General features: G+C 50.4%; 1 protein-coding gene across 2 annotated transcripts in view; it reads left to right on the top strand.

Moving 5' to 3' along the window:
• LOC111151570 (insulin like growth factor 2 mRNA binding protein 1) overlaps window positions 1-20725 on the top strand; it is a 40065-nt gene that overhangs the window by 7503 nt on the left and 11837 nt on the right. For both annotated transcript variants that reach the window (XM_022509643.1, XM_022509641.1), the window contains exons 3-4: window positions 17796-17844; window positions 18336-18387. In XM_022509643.1, coding sequence (XP_022365351.1) covers window positions 17796-17844; window positions 18336-18387 — 101 coding nt within the window. The remainder of the gene's footprint in view (window positions 1-17795; window positions 17845-18335; window positions 18388-20725) is intronic.

Raw genomic sequence — 20725 nt, 5'->3', positions numbered from 1 at the left:
ACACTGAAATGTGACAGTATACAGAACATTCCCCGCGGCTCCTCCCTGCCGCCCAGGAATGCAGTCCTATCACAGAAGTCCAGTCTTCCAGGATTTGATGTTCGGGTTGTTCAGCAGGGAACACAGGGCCTGATGAACCAATGGTAAACTGCTTTTGAATGAAATACAGAGCAAAAACCTGGCTGACGAGATGAATTTTTGACTGGTATGTCAAGGTGTTCGGAGGACCTTTCCAGACAAGTGTGATTATCAGACAAGTGGCATTTTGGTGGCTAAAGGCACATGAGAGACCTGTTGGGATGGATGGGTGTGAATTTTGCTCATAGTTTAGGGGAGGGGTGTGGAACCTCTTTTTTGAGATGAGACGGGAGAAGTGGAGGATCTCGTTCCCACACCGTGTCTGTTCCGTGGATTCTCATCAGCCCTCTCGATAGTTCTGTAGGAAAAGAGGGTGAGGGAAATTCAGTTTTCATTCATTTTGAGTTAGTTTCAGTTGAAAAATTAGTCCTTCATCCAGATGTTTTGACCACTTGCAGTGGAAAATGTTAAGTCTGAGGGAAATTTGATTGGGTAGTTGAGTTGATTGGATGTAGTTAGAATCTCCAAGAGGAGAAATCAGGATTCAGGGAAAAACTGTTCTGTGTAAAGGTCGTTTTGTGGGGTCTGAGTTCTTTGGCAGCAGGAGCTGGGTGGACAGGAATCATTCTAAACTTCTGAGGCTCAAGGAGAGAGGAAGCCCCATGCGGTCAGGGTCTCCTGACCTACTCTCTGTGCCTCCTCCTACCCTATTCAGGACTATGGAGGAAGGGGCTCTCAGGATAGCTCAGTATTTAAAAATAGCAGCTTTGGAGCCCAGGCAGTGACTGAACCTGTAGAAGTTAATCTTCTTGAGCCTCGATTTCTGTAACTGTGAACTGGCATTATTACACATTAACTATTATTATTGCTATTATTTGTTGTAGATACGGACCTCGCTGCCTCCTGTCTTTGGACTGTGGCAGCTTGGGGCATGTATCTAAGGCAGTTGGCAGGCCGTCGATCTGTCTGTGCTTCTGGCATGTGTATGACATGGAACAGTGATGGACAGGCATACTGAAAGGGACTTATGTGTAGGGTCCTCGGGTAACCTGCATGCTGAAAGGAAGAGCCACCTTTTGGGAGAGGGAGATGAAGCTCACTAGGGCAGTGCCCCCAGGCCCCCTGCGCTATGGACCCCATCCCATCAGACAAGAGATTGCAAGCGTGCTGGAGAATGCTACTTCTGTTTCCTCGGGGAGGGGGCCATATACTCCGTTGTCACTGCCATGAACCCAAGCCAGAGGAGATTTCGTAACTGGGGGCTACCGTCAAAGGTGCATGTAGGGTAGGGACATTGGTGAGAGAGGAACCATCTTAATTCTGCAGATGAGGTAAGTATGATAAGGATCCTGGATGAAGGGGACTGTGAGTCCTTGCGGGTCAGAGGAAGGAAGAAATGAGAGCAGCTTCCCCCACCTGGTGGGAGATGGGCATGTTTGCCTTGATGTTCAGCTCTTGGTAAGCTCACAAAGAAGCCTTTCAGGAGTTGGGGCTCCCTGGATGCCCAGGAAGCGACTGCATACATTGTTCCTTTTCCTGTGCCCTTGTAGAGGGCACAGCCCCAGTGGCGTCACTTTCCCTGGCCCCCTGCACTGGAAAGAGAGCCCATGTGGCCGTCCACTTCTTCTCTTTGGGCCTCTCTGCTGAAAGGGTGTGCACACCCCCACTGACACAGACCGATTGCCCCCTTCAAAATCTCAGTCTAGGGACTGTGGATTGAACCTTCTCTCCGTGGGGTGGGGAGAGAAAGGGCTTCCAATCCGGATGTGGCTTTTGGCCATTTAACAGGCTTGTGACTTTAATCAGTTACTATAAAGGGTTTTACAATTAGTTTATGGGGAATGATGTGTGTTGCCTCTCTTCTGGAGTGGCATCTGGGATTGCTTGGGGCTCCTCAGCTTCCCATGAGGTATTCTGGAGATGAAGAGGACAAAATGAGGGGCGACAGGAACTAACGTGGGGGCTGGCGGGTGGAGTAAACTTGGTGAGGATGTCTGTTCCAGGCTAGAAATATTTATTCTCTACTTCCTCCTCCAGGTCTCTAAGTTTCTTGGGAGGAGAAGTCTGACTGTAATAGAGCAGTTGGCTTGGGCAGGATTTGGAGACGACCCTAAATTAAAGAGTAGAGATGCTCCTTCGCAGACCTGCCTTTTGGTGGCTGCAGGCAGTGTTCTCTGAGCAGGGAGTAGACAGAGGATGTTGGCTTGGAGGGGGACAGCAGTGTTCAGAAGATCTTTCCTTGACTCCTTATGTCGAGTGTCCACAGCAGCAACTTTCTGTTGATGTAAGAGAAGGGAAAATCTGGCTCACTGGGGTTATTTTATCTAGAGGGTTTTCCTGCCTGTGGTCATTACCATTTGATTCAAAGCTGCTGCTGCTGGCTTTTTAGAATCGGATAGAGGGATACCTGTCCGGAATAAGCCGGGGGCAGGCAGGTGGGATACGATGGCCTTCACAAACCTCCTGGGTCTCTGTGAGATAATCTTACTTTCGCTTTCATCCGCTTGTCCCTTGCTGACTACTATCTTGAATGAGTAGTTTGCTAAATTTAAACTTCTAACTAGAGGAAGAGTGGAGCCTGAGCCGAGACAGGCTCTCTTCAAAACATCCCATGGTCAGCAACTTTAGCGTGTGTGTGTGTGTGTGTGTGTGTGTGTGTGTGTGTGTGTGTGTGTGGTGGGGGGTTTGCCAGTCAGACATTAGCCATTTTTGCGGAGGGGGAGAGATTTTAAAAATAACATATTTACAACCAGTTTCCATGCAAGAAAATATTTAACAAGATGGTACAAATCGCTACAATCGTTAGCATTTTGCTGTGAATTTTGGTATCTCTCCGAGTGTGTCCACTCACTTAACGCACGTGGGCATTCATTCACCCGGTTGAACATGTCCAGAGTCTACGGCCTCTGCCAGGGTCAGAAATACAATGAGGGACAAGGGAAAGACTCGTCTTAGAGTGGAGATGGGAGGAAATACAACTTCTCAGTTCAGTTTCCTCTAGGAGCTTTTAGATTTTTCACTTGCTTCTTAGTATTTTAAGAGAATTTTAAGTTAAAAAAAGCTATTTGTTTATCTGTCTGCTTACTTATTTATAAGATTTTTAAATTTTTATATTTTAAAAAAGATTTTATTTATTTATTTATTTGACAGAGAGAGAGATCACAAGTAGGCAGAGAGGCAGGCAGAGAGAGAGAGAGAAAGAGGGAGGGAAGCAGGCTCCCCACCAAGCAGGGAGCCTGATGTGGGGCTTGACCCCAGGACCCCAGGATCATGACCTGAGCTGAAGGCAGAGGCTTAACCCACTGAGCCACCCAGGCACCCCTATAAGATTTTATTTTTAAGTAATCGCTACGCCCAACCTGGAGCTCGAACGGAACCCCAGGGTAGAGCTGCGTGCTCTTCCCAGTGAGCCAGCCAGGCACCCCTAAGTTAAAAACTTTAAGGATTTTAAAATTTCAGTTAATCAACGACCTCTTAAATATCTAAATAATTTTACGTGGTGAGGCGTACATACCATGACATTGACTGCTGTAAGCGTGAAGCGCTCTGCTCCATTATGGAGAACATTCATGCTGTCAGCCAGCCAGCACCTGCCTTCGTCTCTAGAACTCTCTCATCCTGAGGGACTGGCACTGTACCCAGTAAACTCTCCATCTCAAACCATTGCCAGTTTTGCTTTTTCCTCCATGGTGGTCACCTCTTCATCCTTCCATAAATATGGGAGTTTTTGCCTGACCCCTCGCCATTAACACTAATTATTTGCACTGTTGGGTCTTTTTCAGAGTGGGGGAGAGAGACAAGGGTTGAGAGAGGGAGCTGCACCAGAGAGGTGCGAGATAAAAATCTGTGCCTTCGGGCATTTTCACTTTAGATCCAGGAAGAGCTCTGTGGGACAGCAGAAGCCAAGAGACCATGTATTAAAATGGGAGGCACACAACCTCGGGGACTAAAATAGAGGAGGGACGCTTTGAGGGAGCTAGCTAAGCTGTGTTTTGGAGGATAGGCAGACAAAATAGGGGTGGATTAAGGAGAGCGTGATGGATTGACAGGAAGAGATGTTCATCTAGAAGAGCGGGGTGGCATTGTAGTGAGGCGGTCGGGCAGGTGGGGAGGATACCCCTGTTTATTTCCCTTATAGAGCGTCTTCTTGGCTCCAGAGCTCTGTTGGAGGTGACTCAGGTCTAAAGATGGGCACTTTCCAAGCATCTCGTCCCATCTAAGCACTGTTCCCCGAGTCCTCATAGAGAGTCCTGTGCAAGGGACTTTCTTCTGCAGAAGAAGCTGAAGCTGAGAGGGTTGAGTGACTTAGCTAGGGTCCGCACATGACTCGGTGGTGGTGCTGGGATTCAAACCCACGCCTTTCCACTTCTAAGGCTGAGCTCTCTTTGGAGGTGGGAACAGGTGATCCTCTAACGTTCAAAGGAATTGAATCTTATCTTGAGCTTTTCTGGGGGGAGAGCGTAAGTAAGGTTAGCAAATAAAAACACGCCCAACATGAATTTCAACCTGTTCTGAGCCTCCTCCTTTCCCAGGTGTTTCATACCTGCTTTAGCATTTTATTTTCCTCACACTGTTGGGATTTTCAGGCAATTTTCAGTGGTTAAAAAAAAACCTAGAAAATTCTCCTCTTGTCTGGGCAGCTAAGGTGGGAAATGGGGACGGCTGCTTTTAGAACGAAAAAGATCTCGGGACGCCTGGGTGGCTCAGTTGGTTGGACGACTGCCTTCGGCTCAGGTCATGATCCTGGAGTCCCGGGATTGAGTCCCGCATCCGGCTCCCAGCTCCACGGGGAGTCTGCTTCTCCCTCTTTCTCCTCGCTCATGCTCTCTCTCTCTCACTGCCTTTCTCTCAATAAATAAATAAAAATCTTAAAAAAAAAAAAAAAGAATTAGAACGAAAAAGACCTACAGAGAGCTGAGTGAAATGGAGAAGGACTTGAGTGGGGTTAAAGTTCGGGTATCAGCCTCAGCTTGCTGTTTCCCCGGATGGGTAAACTGTGGGATCCAGGGTCCCTATCTTTTCCTGGGCCTCGTTTCCTCATCTGCAACATCCCCTTCTCCAGAAACCCCATGAAATGAGCTAGGTATTTTGAGTTATAAGGGCCTCCTTCCTTTGGCATTCTGGTAGGCACCAGGGCTAGAGCCTTTGGCTGGTATCTCCCCCCACTCTGTTTGGGTCAACCCCATGAAACATGGGAGGCTGGGGGGAGGGGGTGAGATGCTTCTCTCCCCCCCACCTCCCAGCAGGAAGGAAGGGACAGAGAATTCACCTATGTTGCAAGCCTACGGAATCATAAGTCATAGCTTAGGTATGTTTTTGAGGATGAGGAACCCAGGTACCTTCTTCTCCCCATCCCTCCAAGCAGGAGGAGCAGGCAGGCTTCATGGTATAGCCACGTTTGCTGGCCAGTGTCACCTTGGGTTAGTCACTTAACTTCTCTGAGCCAGTTTTTGTTTTTGTTGTTGTTGTTTGTTTGTTTTTGAACTGCAGAATGGAAATAAATATTCTCATTCTTTGGCGATTCAGAGGCTCAAATCAACCGCTTGTCGCTGTTTTAGGTTCATGGAAGTTGGGGGTGTAAAGAACGACTTTGTAAACTCTAAAGTCCGTGCAAAATAAGATTATCATTAACTGATGACACCCGGAGAGGGCAGACAAAGAAGGTCCTCCTCACCCCCAGACAAATGCCCTACTGCGCATGGGGAGTGGAGATGAGTCTTCGATTGTAACTTTTCTGAGGAGGCTCCCAGAACGCCCCGGGAAGAGGGTCTTTTTTCTTCAGGCCTGGAAGGCCTTCGCAATCCGTGCCCCCAGCCCATTCCCGGGCCTCAGTTCCTGCCTTCTCAGTGGGAGGCCGCCCTGGCCGGGTCCTGCCTCCTCCCCGCAGCCCGGCCGAGGTCTCTAAGGAATGCCGCCTCCCGGGCCATTTTCTCCCCTCCAGCTTCTGCGGCCCCACTTCCAGCCCTCTCCTGGCCCCCTACCCCCAACCGGTTCCCACTTAAATGCTTGCAGGCCTGTTTGCAGGCGGGAAGCCCCCTCCCCCACAGGACCACCTCAGTCACAGCCCTGACCACAGGGAGGTCGGGTCTGGATTTACTAAAGGACCCCGGAGGGGGAGCCTGCTCCTCGCTGGCTGCCTGGCTCGCTCATGGGGTCGGGTTTCGGCCGGTGGCTCTGGAGAGAGAGACAAAGGGCAAAGTCCTGTCCCCACCCCCACCCGGCAGCCCGGGGGCGCTTCTCCCCTCCCCCTCTGGGCCCCGCGGGGGAGCCGAGGGCCCCCTGGGCCGGGCGGGACCGGCTCTCATCGAGCCGGGTACCGAGGGGGTTCTGGCGGCAGAACATTCTAGACTGCGGCGGGCGAGGGGGGTGGGGGGGGGGCATCGCATGCCCCCTCTCTGAGCTCTGCCGACGCGGCCCACCCAGCCGCTGGGGTGGGAGGCCGCGCGCTCAGCTTTCCCTGGGCGAGGTGAGGGGCTGGGGGAAGGGGCCGCCCGCGTGGGGCGCAGGCCCGGCGACGCCAGCGCGGCCGCTCAGCTGCTCAGGCCTTCTCAATTGCCCGTTCATGAGGGCTCCCCTCCTCCCCCCAGCTGCTGCCAGCCCTCCCCCACCCTCAGCTGCTGCCGCCCTTCCCAGGCACCTCTTTCTCCTCCGTTGCCCTGCCTGCCCCTGCTTTGGCGGTCCTCCGGGGCAGGGCCTGCCACCCTGGGGCTCCTGGCGGGTCTGAGACCTTGCTGGCTGCACCATCTTGGAAGGTGCTTGTGCAGCTCCTGGCCGCCATCCCTGAGCTGGGGCGAGAGACCTCCCATAAGGGCATCTGCGCCTGCCTCAAGGCTGGGCACAACGCGGGATGGGTGTTCACGTCGGAGAGTTGTTCTGATAACTGCCCACCCCGGTAGGAAGAGATAAACAGCAGCCTCCCGAAGTTTCTGACCCCCAGCAGGTCTGTGCCAGCAGCTCACGGGGAGACCTGCCTTGAGGAGGTTTAGCCTCATGCGGGAGGGACACAGCCAGCACTCCTTCCTACTGGTAGGATGATCAGTTATTGTTTTTAATGTACACTGGGGTACGTTGGCGGCCCTTCACAGGGCCCTGCCCATTCCAAGAATTATGCTAAGTCCCATAGGGGCTTTTTCTCTGTGGGGAATGGAGTTGCTGAAGCCTGATTTCTCTTGAGGCTGGTCTAGTTTCCTTATCCTTGCTTCTGAGTGCTCCACCGTAAAATCCTGTCTTGAACTGGGCTCTCCAAGCTTGCCATTCCCTCCTGAGGGAGAGACTCAGCCTTTCTGTTTTTGAGGTATGCCCACAATGCTTTCCACTGAGCACCAGCTCTGCCTTTCAGCCAGGTCTGCGGGTCCCAGAGGGCCAGACCTTTTGGTTCTCAACCTTTCTGGAGAAACGCTAATATCTCTATTGTTGGGGGGGGGGGTGAGAGTTCAGCCAACATCTCTGAAGAGCTTTGGACAGGAATACTCTTTCTAGCCCACTTCTGCCTTTTCCTCTCCGAGTATTTTACCCCCACCCCCCACAAATGAAGATGCTGGAAAGGCTTCTCACTGCCAGTCTGAGAAGGATGGCGAATAATGTCTGCAAGGGTTCATTTCTGATCCCACAGTGTTGCTGCCTCCACCGGGAAGGCTCTGCTGCTCACGCTGGGTCACCTCTTTATCACTTGTCTCCACAAATTAGGTTTATTCTGAAGGCTTTTCCACATGTCCCCATACTCAGATTCTCCTTCCTCCCACTTCACCCTGCAGAGCTCCCATGGCCAGGTCCCACTCTGAGGAGCCACTCAGGTGAAAGCACAGGTCGAGGGAGAGCAAGGTGGAGCGAGGGAGAGACCGTTGGCCCAGGCCAACTTGAGATTTGTCTGGAAAGAGCTGCACTGTCTCAGAGCTTCTGTTTTGGCTTCCTCCCTGGCGCTGCCCACATGGGCAAGGAAAAAAAAAAAGCGTGGGCTGTGTTGTCAATCCATTCATTTCCGAGGTGAGTGCACAGAATGAAGTATACATCGTCGAGGTTTGCTTGCTCACACCAGTGAGAGCCTTCCTGCTCCATGTCCCACCTTACCCTCCTTGCCTCTCCCGAAACTTACACGAAATCTTGCAAGAGTTGTTGGTGACTATCCTTTTACGCCCCTAACAGTTCTGACAATCATCCAGCCGTATTATAGTCTAGTTAGCTCTTGTGTGAGTTAAACCCTGTGCCCAAATTAGAGCCGCATGCAGTAAAAGCCAGTTGGCGCGCACTTAGCCGTACAGAATATGGGCATTTTTCCTGCTGCTGACATCGGGGCTCTACAAGCTTCTGCTGTGTTAACGCTTCTTGTCAGAGGGAAAGCAAGCTTTGGTGGAGAGATGAGCATGAGAGCTGGGTTCCGGTTGTACGTTAGCGTCGCCAAGGCTCTTTTCCTCTTTTCGGAGCCCTGTGTTTCTCCAGCCCTCAGACGAAGGTGACTGTTGGGGGACCTCTCAGGCTCGAGGGGCTTACCCCTTGCCAGCCTCAGTGTAGGAATCTGATTTCCTGCAACTGGAACTTGCTGGTGCTGGGTTCGTGTGTGTGGGCGCGCGCATGCGCGCCCGTCCATCCTTAGTCATGTAAGAAGCCGAGCAGCTCCCCCTCCCCCCCCGCCCCCCAACTGCTTCCCTGCTTCTAGGTAGGTATTCTAGGTAGTGTATTAAATATGATACAAAGCCTTCCAGAGGTGTGTGTGTCGGGGGGGGAGGGGTGGTTATATGCTTCATCCCGGAGTCTTTCCTGGAGATTTGATTTTCCTTTCTGCTTGTCCCCTGCATTAGCACAGGAGTCCAAGCACACGTGGGACAGTGCACGGGTGCTACATACATTTAAAAGACCATGTTCACGGGACCACAGATGTTTCGCAGCGGTGTCGCTGCCTTCCAGTCGCCCCTCCTAACACCCTAGCGTTCACCTGGGCGGTGGCGTTTGCGCTGCCTACTCCCGTACCTTTCAGTAGGTTCATGTTTTCCTTTCCAGCCCGTACCCTGCCCATCAGCCCACCCGACAGCCCGCCTGTCTGGCTGCCCTGCCTCTGGATCAGCCTGGCACAGAGCCCTGGGCATTGGGCCAGCTCCTCCTCCCCTCTCCGGCCCCGCCCCCTTTCTCAGCTCCTGCCATGCCCGGAGCGTGCCAGGTCCGCCCCCTTCGGAGGCTTCCCTGGACAGTTATTTTTTTCATCCTCTCCACCCTATAAGGGATAAGGATGCAGGGTGGGGTCGGGGGGAGGACTGGATTAGTGGTACTCTTAGGGAAAAGGCTGACGTTGATACTTCAGGGCATGTTAGATGCGTGACTTCCAGCTGGAAAAAACTGGGAGGAGGGCCAGGCTTGGGAGGGTGCTTCTCCTGCATCAGCCGCGGGGGACTCTCTTGTTGAAGAGTCAACAGGATCACCCACTTGTAAAGGGATGCAGTGGACAACCCCCCTCTACCCCCCAGTTAACCTTATCCAGTCCCTTCTCTCATCTCCAACCAAATGGGGTCCCCTACTGGACTGTCAGCTCCTTGAGAGCAGGAGGCACGCTTGTCTCCATCACTTTATGCTCTCCATTGTAGCGCAGTGGGCAGCCCTGTCCAGTAGGAGTACATTGACAGCTACATATGTAAGTTTCTTTTTTTTTTCTTAGATTCTTTTTTTTAATTTTTGAAATTTCCTAATAGCCATGTCAGAAAAGAATGAAAATAATGTAAAAGATTAATTCTAAAATTAACTTGGAAATTCAGAGTATTATTATTTTTTAAAAATTTTTGGAAGATTTTATTTATTTATTTATTTATGTGACAGAGAGAGAGAGAGAGAGAGAGAGAGATCACAAGTAGGCAGAGAGGCAGGCAGAGAAAGAGAGAGAGAGAGAAGCAGGCTCCCTGCTGAGCAGACAGCCCGATGCGGGACTCTATCCCAGGACCCTGAGATCATGACCTGAGCTGAAGACAGAGGCTTAACCCACTGAGCAACCCAGGCACCCTTACTTTTTTTTTTTTTTTAAGATTTATTTATTTATTTGACAGACAGAGATCACAAGTAGGCAGAGAGGCAGGCAGAGAGAGGAGGAGGAAGCAGGTTCCCCACTGAGCGGAGAGCCTGATGTGGGGCTCGATCCCAGAACCCTGATATCATGACCTGAGCTGAAGGCAGAGGCTTTATTAACCCACTGAGCCACCCAGGCGCCCCCCCCACTTTTTATAAAAAGGTTTTTATTTTATTTATTTGACAGACGGAGATCGCAAGTAGGCAGAGAGGCAGGCAGAGAGAGAGGAAGGGAAGCAGGCTCCCCGCCGAGCAGAGAGCCTGATGCCAGGGTTGATCCCAGGACCCTGGGATCATGACCTGAGCTGAAAGCAGAGACTTTTTTTTTTTTTTTTTTTTTAAAGATTTTATTCATTTTTTTGACAGCCAGAGATCACAAGCAGGCAGAGAGGCAGGCAGAGAGAGAGAGGAGGAAGCAGGCTCCCCGCCGAGCAGAGAGCCCGATGCGGGGCTCGATCCCAGGACCCTGAGATCATGACCTGAGCCGAAGGCAGAGGCTTAACCCACTGAGCCACCCAGGCGCCCCTGAAAGCAGAGACTTTAATCCACTGAGCCACTCAAGTGCCCCAATTCAGAGTATTATTAATTCAGCATGTAATCAGTGTAATGATGAGGTTTTATTTTTGGGGGGAGGGGGTACAAAGTCATAAGGAATCCGGTGTGCAGTATTTTATACTTAGAGCCTATTCCAGTTCAGATGCTAAGTTGTCATTGGAAGCATTCAACCAGCATTTTATAATTTATTTATTTATAAAGATTTTGTTTCTTTGGGAGAGACAGGTGTGCAAGTGTGTGCGCTGGAGCTGGGGAGGGGGTTGCAGAGGGAGAGGGAGAGAGAATCCCAAGCAGACTGCGCTGAGTGAGCATGGGGCCCAATCCCAAGACCCTGAGACTGTGACGTGAGCTGAGATGTAGAGTGAGACACTCTGCTGACCCAGCCAGCAGGGGCCCGCAAACAGCATTTAGATTTCACAAATTTTACAGAAGCCTTGATGCAAGTTACGGTCGTGAGTTTGTGGATGAGAAAGGAAAGTAACCTTTGTGGCTTGCTCTTGCCGGACATGCCAGTAACTGCAGTCTCTGGCCACCTCCCCAGCCAGGCTTGTGTTCTCATTGTTTCGGCTTAGTTTCTTCCCAGCTTTTTGAGGAGCTGTCTGCAGGCTTGAGCCAGGACTGGGGCATCCTTGGGATGAAGTTCCATGTGAAGATGTGCAGGAGGATGTCTTCACTGTGGACATATGGATGGATTCCAAAGTCTCCATGAACTCCTGAGATCTTGACATTGTGTGCGGAACGTTGGCACTTTTCTGGTGTAGAGTGTTCTTAGCTTTTATCACATTCCTGGGGGGATGGAGTATCGACAAAGGTGTATGTGTGTGAGAGGGTGTTAATTACCACTTATTTAAGGGGCAACTGGGTGGCTCCATTGGTTAAGCGTCTGCCTTTGGCTCAGATCATGGTCCTAGGGTCCTGGGATCGAGCCCCGTGTGGTGCTCCCTGTTCAGCGGAGAGCCTGCTTCTCTCTCTCCCTCTGTCTGCTGCTCCCCCTGCTTGTGTACTCTCTGTCCAATAAATAAATAAAATCTTAAAAAAAAAAAAAAAAAAGAACCACTTATTTAAGACCATTAGGCCATAGAAAATTCCTCAGATTAAGAAAGCCTTTTCCTATAGGTAGACAGGGTTGATCCCTGCTGGGAACACAAGCCCTTGTAAAACAGATCACTCCTGGTCCTTGTTTCCTACAAGTGAGAAACTGAGGTCCAGAGGGTTGAAGGTTGGACTTGTCCAAGGCCACACAGCCTGCTAGGCAGAAAATCACAGCCTGGGGGAGGGCTGGAGGTGAAGGATCTCATCTGGAAATCCCAGTTTAATCCTGGTTCTCTGCCGAGATGAAAGTCCAGGTTTGACTCTTGATCAGGGGCCCCAAGCTTGACAAGATTTCCAAAACTTGTTGCTGCTTCCCTCCCACTCCCCCCACTTTCTGCTGGTTTAGGCCACCTGGTTTAAAGGAACTTCTCCTTTTAGAGGGGGGTGAGATCCCTTCCTCTGGGGCTGTGGGGATGGAAAAAGGAATAGAACACTCCCTGGGGCAGGTTTCAGCCATTTTCCAGGAGACTTGGAGTCCTTATACCTCCTGTGCCTTCTGCCCTGTGGGGAGGCCCCATTCTGAAGGCTGTTGTTTGTGTATCCGCTCCTCTCAGCCCTGGACCCCAGGCCCCTGCCCCCTCCAGTCCCCAGCAGGCTCATCTCGGAGGCTTGCCTTCTTGGTCATACAACCCCAACTGGAAAACCTCGTTAGATCCATTAATTTATTTGGAACCTGCTATGACTTTAAAACTGGCTAACCTGGAGTAATATGAAAAAAGTTTTAGGGGCCCCTGGGTGGCTCAGTTGCTTAAGCATTTGACTCTTGGTCTTGGCCCAGGTATTGATCTCACGGTCCTGGGTTTGAGCCCCACTTAGAACAATTTTAATGATGGGAAAAAAGTACACAAGTGAAGAAGTATAAAAGATAATGTAATAAGTCTCCGATGTACCCATCACCTAGCTTTAGAAATACCAACATGTCGAGCCGGTTTATTTTTTCTTCACCCTCTGATTATTTTGCTCCAAATCCTGGGCACCTTATTATTTTTTAAAGATTTAATTAATTAATTTATTTGACAGATCACAAGGAGGCAGAGAGGCAGGCAGAGAGAGAGGAGGAAGCGGGTTCCTCGCTGAGCAGAGCGCCCTGGGCACCTTATTTTATCTGTAGTTGTTTGTCTCTCTTTTTAAAGTTTTTGTCTATTCGTGGGAGAGCGAGAGAGAGAGAGAGAGAGAGAGAGAGAGAGCCCTCGAGCATGTGTGAGTGCACAAGCAGGTGGAGTGAGGGAGCCTGATGCGGGATTCGATCCCAGGATCCTGGGATCATGGCCTGAGTTGAAGGCAGACACTTAACTGACTGAGCCACCCAGGCTCCCTATCTCTCTCTCTCTCTCTCTCTCTCTTTTTTTTTTTTTTAAATATAAGAACTTGAGGGACGCCTGGGTGGCTCAATCAGTTAGGCATCTGACTCTTGATCTCAGCTGAGCTCCTGATCTCAGGGTCGAGGGTTCAAGACCTGTGTTGGGCTCCACACTGGGCATGGAGCCTACTTAAAAAAATAAGAACTTACAAAATCACGGATTTTAATTAGCAGTGTTATCCGTATCTAATCAGTGTTCAGTATGCAGTAGAATCACTTCACCCACTTATGGGAGAAGTTAAGAGCTTATGGAATTACAGGTGGGACATTTTGATTTATTGGAGAATAGTACCCGCTTAGGCAGGCCCGCTGTTCACTATGTTGTATGAAATTTTTTTTTTTTTAAGATCTTATTTATTTATTGACAGGGAGTGGGGAGGGAGAAGCGGGCTTCCTGGTGATCAGAGGTCATGACCTGCGCCAAAGGCAAATAATGCTCAATGACTGAGCCACCCAGGCACCCCTGTTGTATGAATTCTGAATATTTTTTTCTTTAAAGATTTTTTAAAATTATTTTATTAGAGTTTATAAGTGAGAGAGCACAAGCAGGGGGAGCAGCAGAGAGAAAAGGGAGAAGCAGACTCCCCACTGAGCAGAGCCCAACTTGGGGTTCGATCCCAGGATCCTGAGATCATGACCTGAGCCGAAGGCAACTGCTTGACTGAGTGAGCCACCCAGGCGCCCCAAATTCTGAATATTTTTGGTTGTCCTTTGGCCAGACTTGGCTGAGTTTTGGCAAAGGCTTTTTGTCTTCTTTCTTCCATCAAAATAGCAGCACGGAACAGCACACAGAGTCTGGAATCAGACAAGGTTTGAGTTCCAAGCCTGACTAGGCTTTTAGTAGCTGTGTGCTTGGCAGAAATACTCAATCTCCATTCTCAGGGTCCTGGTCTGTAAAATGGAGCCTCGGACCCCACCCTCACGGGTAATGAGGGTCTTCTAGCAAGTGCTGAATTTCAGCCTCGCATCTTTTAAGCATTCCTCAAATGCTGGCCCTTCCCTAATTGACTTGTTTTCCTTCCCAGTCTAAGTCAGTGACACTTCTCTGAAAAGGTGAAAAGGATGAGAATTCCTTCCCAGGGAGAACTCCCAACCACGTCCTTTTCCGGTGTCCGGTTCCTGTGCTTCCGGAAATTCTTGGTTTTGCTCCTTAACTCCTTACGCTGTTGCATGGGTGCTCTCTCCCTCTGTTCTCTGCTGAAATCTTCCCTTGAGAAAGATGGTCTTTCTTGACCATCTTGAGATAGTCTTAAGAACGACTTGAGAAAGTCTTTGAGACTTGAGGCTTGAGAAAAATGGTCACTTGGTCTCTGTGGCCTTCATGGCCCCCCACCCTACCCTCACACCCTCCTCCCCCAGCATTGGAGAGGTGGGTCCCCTGTGGTTCCTCTGTCCTGGGAGCTGCCCCAGGGCTTGGTAACTTGCCCTTCAGGTCAAGGCAGGCAAAGAGGTCAGAAGCCACAGGGCGTTGGCACCCAGGGAAGGAATTAGGTTGGTGAAACCATTGCCTTCGTTGCCAGGGGCTATCACTCAACAGGTTTATCAGCTCCTGGGTGCTGAGGTGTGCTTCGTGAACCTCTAGGCATTCTCTTGCTTTTTCTGAACGAGGGGTATTGGGGTTTGGGCCCTCCAGGCTCCGCTCAGAGTAGAGGGCCCTATTACCTGTAGGGCAGAGGTACTGCTCAGCCGTAGTGGAGGCTGGTGCACTGGAGTGTGGAGTGGGGCCCTGGGACGTACCAGGACCCTTTAGTTGTTGGGGGAGGCAGGGGACTGGGACTGGAGGCGCTGGTATTTCCCACTGTTGCCCCAGCAGTGACGTCTAAATATTGTAACGACTGCATTACCATCGCCCAGTGAGAGTGCTCCTGGCCAGCCCTTCCTCCCTGTCTCCCTCCATGCTTGTCTGGATGCCTGTGGGCTCCTGAGGACCTGGCCAGGGATTGTGAGTCCACTCCCACAAAAGGAACCCCCATTCGCGCAGCTTATCTCTGGAAGTCTGCTCACAAAAGCCCTGTCCGATTCCACAGGAGGAAACCATGGTACGAGCCATCAAATGCCATGGCTTCTCTCTGGACCCCCAAGCCCTCCACATACCACTCTGGCCCAGCTTGCACCTGGCCTTCCATAGTTTGTGGGGCAGAGGAGTTCACCGGGGGTCCTGGGAGGGGAGGACTGGGTACAGTTCGCAACATCGCCCCACGTGCTTTGGGCCTGAAAGAAATTAGGTAGCACCATCAGTAATAGAAACCAGGCCAAGAGCTTAAAAGACAAAGGGTCTTCCGTGGCTTCTGTAGTGTGTGTGTCAGGGTTGGGGGCTTTCGGGAAGGAGGTTTGGGGGCCTGACGGGGTTCCCAGGATTGGGTGTGTGTGTCCTAGAGGGGTGGGTGAGTCTCTGCCTCTTGGGGGTGGGAGAGGGCTGCCGGGAGGTCTTTTCTTTCATTGGTTGTGTGGCCCTGCCCTCCTCCCCCTCCTTCTCCTGGAACATTCCAGACATTCCAAACTGCCATTGCTTTCAGGATATGGATTAAAACCCCAAACTGAGATTCGATTTCCTCACCCCATCCCCTCCCCAACTCTTCCCTACCTTGAAAAGAAAAGTCCCTAAACCTAGGAGTTTGAAGGAGGAGGAGGAGGAGGGTATTTCTGACCTTCTACCTGAGATTACACTAAGGGACCATCTTGAAAGAGCCATCTTCACACTGAGCTCCCGCACTGTGGTTGCTATAGGCCCTTACTGGTCTGAGCTCCCAGGCAGGCAGCCCCCGCCTTTTCATCTGCAAGAGTTTGCTAGAGGGAAGGACTCCTGTCGTGGGGCATCAAGCTAGACCCGTGTCTTCAGTCTTCAGTGGTGTAACCATCTCTTCCGTAATTCTCCCTACAGTTGGGACTTCTACTGTGAGGGTTTCTGCATTTTCTCTGTATGTTTGGGCACAAAATGAATGTTCTATGGGACATCATCCCTCACAAGGCCATACCTCAGGCCCCCTCTTTTGCCTATGAATGGAATCAAAGAAGGTGGCCTGGTGTGGGATCTGAGGACCCGGAACCGGACAGGAACTGGACGTGGTTCTTATCCTTGCTGTCTTGTTCTGCAGTGTAGTCTGATGACTTTAGATCGGGTTCATGAACCACCCTAGGTAAAGAGCCTTAAACATGTAGATTCCCTTCAACATGGATCCTCCTTTTCCCTACAGTCATTTTGTCCCAGGAAGAGATTTCCTTTGTGTATTTCATCAATAAAGACTTTTCCATGCTCAGAGCTGCACAGCCTAGAAGGGATCTTGGAGACCCTTCAGTTTCCATTTGACGCTTTAAGGTCCCAGGGATGGAGTGAGTGAGCGGACTTAGGTAGGACAGAGCCCAGAGGGAAGCTTTTATGGTGAGAGCTTAGCATCCCTTCGTCCTGTGTTTTCAACACCCGTCTCCTCTAGCTTGGCAGGAGCTGACAAGGGCCCGGTAGGAACGCTGAGGCCCGAAGCTTACTTGGCTTAGTCAGATGAAGACCCAGTCCGGTAGTTTAAGAGCTAGAACTGGATTTTCTGCTTCCCAGGTTCGTTTTCCCTCATGCCGTTAGAATTTCATTGGACCATGTCCCTGAACTAAGTTTGTGATCGAGGATATACCGAGACATAAATGACAATTGACCAGTGAAGATCAAGTCAATTGAAATGTTAGTTAAGCCCAGGGATTAGGACATCGATTTGGGTAGTGAGCAGTTAATTGCCCTGGGAATCAACCTTGAACCTGAAAGCCTTCCTGGGGAAGATTACACTTCTAAGAGGTATTTGAAACATGGGAAGGAGACAAGAGAAGGCATCTGGAAGGAGGGAAGGTGGCGGTCCTGATGCCCTTTCGGTGTGTTTCCGCCTTAGTATTTCAGGAGCGGCTGTTACTACACCTTAAGTACTTGAAGCCCTTTGCTAAGCTCTGATATTATCTAACATCACCTGAAACCACCCTGTGAATAGGTATTATCCCTGTTTTACAAAGAAAGGAAAGTGAGCCTCATAGAAGTGAAATAATTTTAAGATCAGTGCTCTTAAGTGGAACAGAGATTTAAATCCATACCTGCATCAGAAACACTGGGCTCTGCCGTACCACCAGCCTGCTGTCAGTTATTTGCATGTATGTCTCTCCCAATAAATTGTGAGCACCTTGAGGCCAGGTACCTTGTCTCTTTTGTTTGTCACTGTGTTGCCAGTATCTAGAACAAAGTACAGCTTGAACTAGGCACAGTTAAATGGGTATCAGATTAATGAATGATGTCTCTGTAGCAGCTTCGGATTCCTAGTCCCTGAAACGTTGACACCTCCGTAGGTGGTAAGAGGTGAAAATAGGTGGCTAGTGAAGGTAAGAGAGGGAGAGACCTGGGTGGAGGGACAAACAAAGCAGGTTCGGTTTGAGGGGGATTATGGTACCCTGGTACCTCGGGCCTCTGATCTCAGTCTTCCTGTCAGTGGTTGCACTGATCATTTACCCTGGGAAGTGAGGCGCCCTTCTCCTAGATCTTCATTCCCAAAGGTTATCGTTGTTGAATTCTCAGACTTTGGTGTTGAATAGGAGGTAGGGAGATAAAGACGCACACAGGGGTTAAACACTGCCAGGTCATAGGTCCCTAAAGCATCCAGAGCTTCATGACCATTAATCCTGTTCCCTCTTATTTCAGGAGTCGGAAAATTCAGATTCGAAATATCCCACCCCAGCTCCGTTGGGAAGTAAGTGATTGGGGGCAACGCAAGACATGGGGAAGTGGAGACGGGAAAGGAAGTCCAGGCCAGTCTGAGTTGGCAGAGATGACTGGGGAATCCCCCACCCCTGCCCCGCCCCGGTGGTGTGGGGGTCTGCCAGGAATGCTAGTGCTGAGGGAGGTTGGTTGGGTCTCCTCCGCAGCCTGGGACTACCCAGGTTAGCCCTTTGGGCTTGTCCCGAGACTTAGACCCCAGAGGCCCAAGTCTCCTTCCAGAAAGGCCCTTGGATGCCTTTTTGTTGTGCTCAAGTGCATTTGTGCACTTGATACCTCGACAAGTTACCAGCAGTATCAGTACCCTACAAAGAGTACGTCCAGCAAGGTATACTACTCAGTCCCCTCCTGAGGCTATGCCTGTGCCCTCGTGCTCTGGGGTGACGGTGTCCGGCGGCCGGCTTCGTGAACAGTTCCTGGGATGCTCAGAGTAGGCCTCCCCTCCTCTCTCCTCCATGCCCCTAGGTGCTGGACAGCCTGCTTGCTCAGTACGGTACAGTGGAGAACTGCGAGCAAGGTAAGGGTACAGAGGCCATGGGCAGTGGGGAGGTGGGGGATGCATGCTGGAGCAGTTTGGGGGATCTTCTCTGCTTCGTTTTCCATGACCACAACCACCTGGCATACCAAAAACAGACAGACAGACAGACAGAACATGGCATGAAGGGAGATAACACACACGGGGGAGGTAGGCACGTCGGCCTGGCTTTGGCTGTGCTGCTTCTCTCTGGAGCGGGTTTCCCTGTTTAATGAACAAAAGTCACCCATTTCCTGCATGGGGTCCCAGGCTCTTAGGGATCAGTCACGGTTGAAAGAGAGGTCTGAAGAGTTGAGCAGTAGGATGAGCATGGAAATTGGCACTCAGCCCGAGGAAGTCTGCAGCTCCTGCATTTTAAAAGCTTCATGATTCTTAATATTTGGCTGGAATAGTAATTGGTTATCTCTTTGCAGAAGCTCTGATGATCTGCTACATGTCTGGTCAATTAAAAAAAAAAGATTTTATTACTGGGTGCATGGCGATGGGCAGGGTGCGGTGTTTCAAGAGTGCGTTTAGTATTTCAGAAGAAATACTAAGAAGTCTGGGTCATACACTATTTGCTAAGATTTCTGAGGTTTCTCCATTGCTTCAAGTTATAAATAATTTTAAGAGGAAATGAGCGAAAATGATGATTTTGAATGAATGGATACAAGGTAGAGCTTGGCCGTTCCGAGAAGATACAGTTGGAGTTTGTAGTTCTCCGAGAAACGTAAAGAAATCACCCCGTCGAGATTTAATCGCTTATCTCCATTTTCTGTGAAAAGGCGCAATCTAGAAATCACTGTAGATTAAAATACCAGCCTGCGTTGAGGTAAAGTGCTGAGTCCATCAAGTGTGTTCTCCTGCTCTGATCCTGTAGGTTGCCTTTTTATCATAAATGCCGGGACACAGCTGGACACACGGATAACCATTGCCCCATCCGGCTTGCGCGTTGGACTAATGACTGAGTTACTCCTGGACAAACAGCCAGAATGAGTGCTGGCTGGGGACCTCAGCGTGAGCTGTGCTGGGAGGGAGGTCCCGAGGCCAAGCTAGTGTACATCTGTCCAGGGCTTACTGGGGAGCTCTAACACATCATATCAGGAGGGGAGACCTGCTCCCTGGAGAGAACAGAAATGGGAAATGTTTGATTTTGCTGGACAACAGAGAAAGTCTTCTGGTGTCACTTTCTAAGTGAGGTCCTTTCTGTCCACTCTGTTTATTTATTTTTTAAAAGATTTTATTTATTTATTTGACGGACAGAGATCACAAGTAGGTAGAGAGGCAGGCAGAGAGAGAGGGGGAAGCAGGCTCCCTGCCGAGCAGAGAGCCCGTTGTGGGGCTCGATGTGGGGCTCCATCCCAGGCCCCTGAGACCATGACCTGAGCCGAATTCAGAGGCTTAACCCACTGAGCCACCCAGGCTCCCCCTGTCCACTCTGTTTAAAACGCACCTCTTCCTACCACCTCCTTTAACCTTGATTGACATTTCTCCATGGCATTCATCAACTTCTGATAGGCTAGAGAATTTGCTTATTGTGCTTTGTGTTGTCTGCTCCCCCTAGAATGTAAGTTCCAGGAAGGCAGGGCCTTTGTCAGTTTCATTCATTATGGGGTTTCAGTTTAATGGGCAAGATTGTTCCTGCGGACTCTCCCTCACTCACCGCTGAGCTGGGGGAGCTCTGCGGATGAAGGCCAGAGGGGCTTAGAGTGGTCTGTGCTGAGCATTTGTTATCCTCAGGGTGAGGGGGGCAGAGGCTTGGTTTTTGTCACTGTCCTCCACGCCAGGGCTGAGCTGGCCCAGGGAACCCCGAATCAAAAGACAGACACAAGACAGGTTAATTTTACTAATTTAAAATAAGAAATGTGCCCTCAGACCGCCTGGAATTCTATCGTCCAGCCCAGTCTCTCCCTGTAGGAAAGAGTGTATGACAGAATCAAATGAATGAAGACCAAGAGGTTTCATGGTAAGAACAGAGGACTTGGATGGGATTCATGGCAGGCACCATGAATTTATGATGGATAGAATGTGCATTTTCACTGCCAAGAGGTGTGGAAGACCGAGTCAGGAAATTGCCACCCCTTGGTTCCCCAGTAGCTACTCCTCTTAGCCCGTTTAGCTTAGGTTATGATAGCTCACTTGTGGTCCATCTGTCCTTGAGGATGGTCTGCAGCAGAAGTGGGTCTCTTTGCCATATGCTTACAGACCATGTTTGGGATGTTTGCTTCCGTAAATTGCTGATCTTACTGTGTGTGGATTTTTGACAAAGTTTAACTTCCCAAGAATAAACGGGAAATCCCAGACCCGGTGTGTGTGCTCTCCTTGCTGCCTAACTGCTGTG

This window comes from Enhydra lutris, unplaced genomic scaffold (assembly GCF_002288905.1).
Source record: "Enhydra lutris kenyoni isolate GAN:26980312 unplaced genomic scaffold, ASM228890v2 scaffoldscaffold26, whole genome shotgun sequence".
Taxonomy (NCBI): Eukaryota; Metazoa; Chordata; class Mammalia; order Carnivora; family Mustelidae; genus Enhydra; species Enhydra lutris.
This window is presented reverse-complemented; position numbering and strand designations above follow the sequence as displayed.